This window comes from Moschus berezovskii, chromosome 14 (genome assembly GCF_049115385.1).
Source record: "Moschus berezovskii isolate FMDL1 chromosome 14, NW_MosBer_1.0, whole genome shotgun sequence".
In the NCBI taxonomy this organism is placed as follows: Eukaryota; Metazoa; Chordata; class Mammalia; order Artiodactyla; family Moschidae; genus Moschus; species Moschus berezovskii.
This window is the reverse complement of record NC_142473.1, coordinates 84,468,814-84,473,381: the sequence shown is the minus strand read 5'-3', so window position 1 is coordinate 84,473,381 and position 4,568 is coordinate 84,468,814. Positions and strand designations below refer to the sequence as shown.

At 39.3% G+C, this 4,568-nt stretch overlaps 1 protein-coding gene across 1 annotated transcript; it reads left to right on the top strand.

Annotated features, from left to right (window-relative positions):
* Positions 1-2,405: 2,405 nt before the first annotated feature.
* LOC148775735 (olfactory receptor 10AG1-like) lies at positions 2,406-3,350 on the top strand. Its single transcript, XM_088843569.1, has one exon. It carries the CDS (start codon positions 2,406-2,408, stop codon positions 3,348-3,350), a length of 945 nt encoding a protein of 314 aa, XP_088699695.1.
* The last annotated feature ends 1,218 nt before the right edge of the window (positions 3,351-4,568 follow it).

Below are 4,568 nucleotides of genomic sequence, written 5' to 3'. Positions count from 1 at the left end.
AGTCAGACACGACTCAGCGAATGAAGACACGCAGACACATTCATGCAAACATCTGTGTTACTGAAAGTTTAATCCCCTCTTTCCTCAGCTGGTTTTCAAATGCTATCATTTCTGAAGAAAAATAAAACATTTATTCATACATAAAGGGATACAATCTTGAAAGTATGAGATGACATAACATACAAAAGTAACTTCCTAAAATTGAAAAAAATAGGAAATAAAGAGCAAAGAGATCGGAAAACGCAAAGATAGAGATGGCAAGAGAAGATTCAGAGAAGCACACTAAGTCTGAGTCTGAGCAACGTATCATTAATGTTTGAATTGGAACTCAGGCCCTGTTCCCTTCTCTTGACACCTTTTTGAGCTGTAGACAGAGATGAAACAGGAGGGAACTTCTGCCTTTAGAATTCACTCTGAAAAATTAATCACTGACTTAAGGATAATTCACTACAATAAGAAGGGAAAAACTTGAAATTAATGAGAGCTAAGAAGTTAAAGTAGAAATGGTAAATATTTGAGTTGTCTGGGTTTTGTGTCAACAGTAGGAAACTGGGGAGCTCCTTAAAAGAAGAGAGGGGAGTTGTGCTCTAAAGGAAGAAGCAAAGGCAAATTAGGGAAATGAAGGAAAAAGTTAAAAAAAAAAAAAAAGTTAAAAAGAATGCATGGCAATGTGGATCTAGGAAACTGCAGCAATCTGTGAAAAAGGTCACAGTTTAGCATTAATGAAGTTTGGCTGGAAATCACAAAAAAATGATTTCTAGGAAGCAATCTGGTGATGGAGAGACTAAATTTATTTCTGAAAATGCTTAAGTATTAAAAGGAGTTGATTAGAGAAATGCTACACTTCATTTAGCACTGTGTGTTTGATAGTCATTCATATTCAGATATTTATAAGATAATCATTCACAATACATTATACATACATATAATATAATGCATATATTAAGAAACTCATATTTAAAGATAAGAAAACATACAAATGGACATCTTATGTTTTGTCTGGCATGAACTCTGAGATTAAATTCTCTTAGACATTTTATTTTCCCTTTTTCTTTTTTAGTTACCCTGTGAAGGCTATAATCTTTTAGTTTTTGTTGTTTAGTCACTAAGTCATATCTGACTCTTTTAGACAGTGTGTACTGTAGCCTGCCAGGTTCCTTTGTCCACGGGATTTCCCAGGCAAGAATACTGGAGCACGTTGCCATTACTTTCTCCAGGGGATCTTTCCAACCTAGGGATTGAACCCGCGTTCCCTGCATCTCCCCCACATCGCAGGCAGATTCATTACCGCTGAGCCACCTGGGAAGCCCCCATAGTCTTACTTAAGGACTTCTAATGGTCTAAAATTTGGTAAACAGGTATATCGGTCATTAAGATTGTTGAGGGGCCATGGTAGGGGTGAGGGCATATTCCAACAATTCTTACTGACTTTATGTCATGTTCTAAACCTCAAGTGAACGTGTGACCTGCTATGATGTTTTATTTCTAATATTAATTTCTATGATATATTAAGTGGAATATTGTCCTCTATGATGGAGGCAAGAAGAGAGTTCTGATTTTTTTCTATCTGGGATCTAAGCCTCTTTCCCAGCGAGTGAGTGACCCAAGCTGACCTGAGCTCCATCTTGCAGTTGAGTGTTATGATCACCATGCCCTTTGGTTATCTGAGATGGTTATCTGAGATGGAGCTCACTTCAAATTAGACGTGAAAGACTCATAAACTAATGGCAAATTAGAAGGTGCTAGGCACAGAGTCGGACACAACTGAAGCGACTTAGCAGCAGCAGCAGCAGCAGGCAGAAAAAAATACAGCTAAAAAGCAAACGGAGACCAGGAAGGGGAAGTATGTTTCTTTAGAGAATGTCCCAAGTTACCTAGAGCTGTTCTTATCGTGAGAATAGGCTACTTTTCATGCTTGCTCTTATTTTACTGTGGTCTGTCTTGCTGTGTTATTCATATATTCAAAATCTCTCACATGAGTCAAAAGAACAGAACTCAAGATTTTTTTGTTTTTACATTGTGGAATTTGAGGATATTGGATTTGATATATATTAAACACAAAACAAATAAAATTTTAAATGGATATATATATATATATATATATATATTATATTGTGTGTGAGCATGCATTAATTCCCTTCAGTCATGTCTGACACTTTGCAATCCCATGTATCCCTACGCTGCTCTGGCCATAGGATTCTCCAGGTAAGAATACTGGAGTGGGTTGCCATGCCCTTCTCCATGGGATCTTCCCAACCCAGGGATTGGACTTGTGTGTCTTACATCTCCTGCATTGGCAGACAGGTTCTCTATATTCTGTCAGTGATGTTAAAATCATCTATTTATTTTAACCCATTTCACTGCTGGGTCCAATGAATTGTAGTGATTTCTGAATTTGTTTGCAGATGGGATCCAGAGGACAAAATCCCCTACAGTGGAACCACACTACATTGATGGAGTTCATCTTGCTTGGCTTCTCTGATATTCCTGACCTACAAGGATTTCTTTTTGGGGTGTTTTTGATTATGTATATGATTATTCTGACGGGAAACTGTCTCATTATCATAATAACCAAGATGGATCCTTCCCTCCAGACTCCCATGTACTATTTCCTAGGGAATTTTTCTTCCTTGGAAATATGTTATGTATCAGTCACTGTCCCCAGGTTATTAATAGATCTTTGCAGTCAGAACAAAAATATATCCTTTCTGGCCTGTGCTGCTCAAATGTATTTCTTTCTGGTGTTTGGAGCCACTGAGTGCCTTCTTCTGACTTCAATGGCTTATGACAGGTATGTTGCCATTTGCAACCCACTGCTGTACCCTCTCCTCATGAACAGTAGGCTGTGTGTCCGACTGGCCGCTGGCTGTTGGGTCAGTGGAGCTCCAGTGCATATAGTGTTAACCTACCAGATCTTCTCTCTGCCCTTCTGTGGCTCAAACCAGCTGAACCACTTCTTCTGTGACATACCTCCAGTGCTGAAGCTTGCTTGTGGGGACACACTTATAATTGAGACATTGGTTTATGTAGTTGCTGTTCTAGTTGTCACCATTCCTTTTATGTTGATTCTTGGATCTTACGTGAGAATAATTGAGACCATCTTGAAGCTGCCTTCAGCCACTGGGAGAGCCAAGGCCTTCTCCACCTGCTCTTCCCATCTCATTGTTGTGGCTTTATTCTTTGGATCAGGACTCATTACATATTTAAGACCAAAGTCCAGTCATTCTATAGGAATGGACAAATTTCTCTCTCTTTTTTATACCATTGTCACACCAATGTTTAACCCCATGATATATTGTCTAAGAAATAAAGATGTTATGGTGGCACTGAGAAAATTTTTACTGAAATGAGTTGTAATATGACTCAAAACCATCACTTCATAAAATTTGTTTCTTATTTATTATAGTCTCCATGCGCTAATCTCTGTTCTTTCCCAATTTTTCTCTGAATCTTAATTATTATAGATAAGTGATATCATATATCTAGATTAAGTAAAGCCTCCTGCTATCTTTAAATAGCAAATTCATCCCAAACTCAGTTCGAGGTATTGAAATCTCTGAAGTAACACATGGTGGTATTGGTTTAGTCGCTAACTCTTGTCTGCCTCTTGTGGCCAGGCTGATTTGTCTATGGGATTCTTCAGGCAAGAATAGTGGAATGGGTTTCCATTTCCTGCTCCAGGTGATCTTCCCATCCCAGGTATCGAACCCAGGTCTGCTGCATTGCAGGCAGATTCTCTACCAACTGAGGTATGAGGGAAGCCCTCCTAGCAGTTATTAATGGTTTTGTTAGTGTTGTTGCTTTTTAACATTCAGGAACATTGCCGACATGTGTGCATGCCTGCTCCGTTGCTCAGTCCCTTGGCAGCCCCATGGGCTGCAGCCCCCAAGCTCCCCTGTCCATGGGATTTCCCAGGCAAGAATACTGGAGTGGGTTGACATTTCCTCCTCCATGGGATTTTCCTGACCCAGGGATCCAACCCATGTCTCCTGCATTGGCAGGCAGATTCTTCACCACTGAACCACCTGGGAAGTCCCACTGCCTACATATTCTGATTAAATGAGAGTATTCAAGCCTATATCTCCAGTGCCAACATATTGTCTAAAAAATAATAGACATCAAATCTACTTTATTAGACTAAAATAATGACTTATAACAAAGTATAGCAGGCCTAGTACTTTTTGTCCCATTTGAAGATGAGCACTTGAACAGAAAATATGACATCATTTTTCAAGACATAAAATGTTAACTTAGGGTAGATATACCTCTGATGACTTCGCAGAATGATGGGAAGAAGTAATAATAACTTGTTGCATTTGAGTTCATAAAGTGTTTTCCAGATTTTCCTCGTGAAATGTGGCAAGGCAGATCAGGAGGTTTGTTTTTTTTTTTTCACCCCAAAACACCTCTCTTGAAGACAACACTGGAAACCAGTTTCTAGGGTGAGGAAACTAGACGGTACTGGGGGATAGCCTCTAAAGCTGCCAGTATAGATGTGCCCACACTGATGAAAAAGGGTGGCACCTGTACGATCATCAGTCACTCTAAGTGTGTATAGAAAGCTGTGA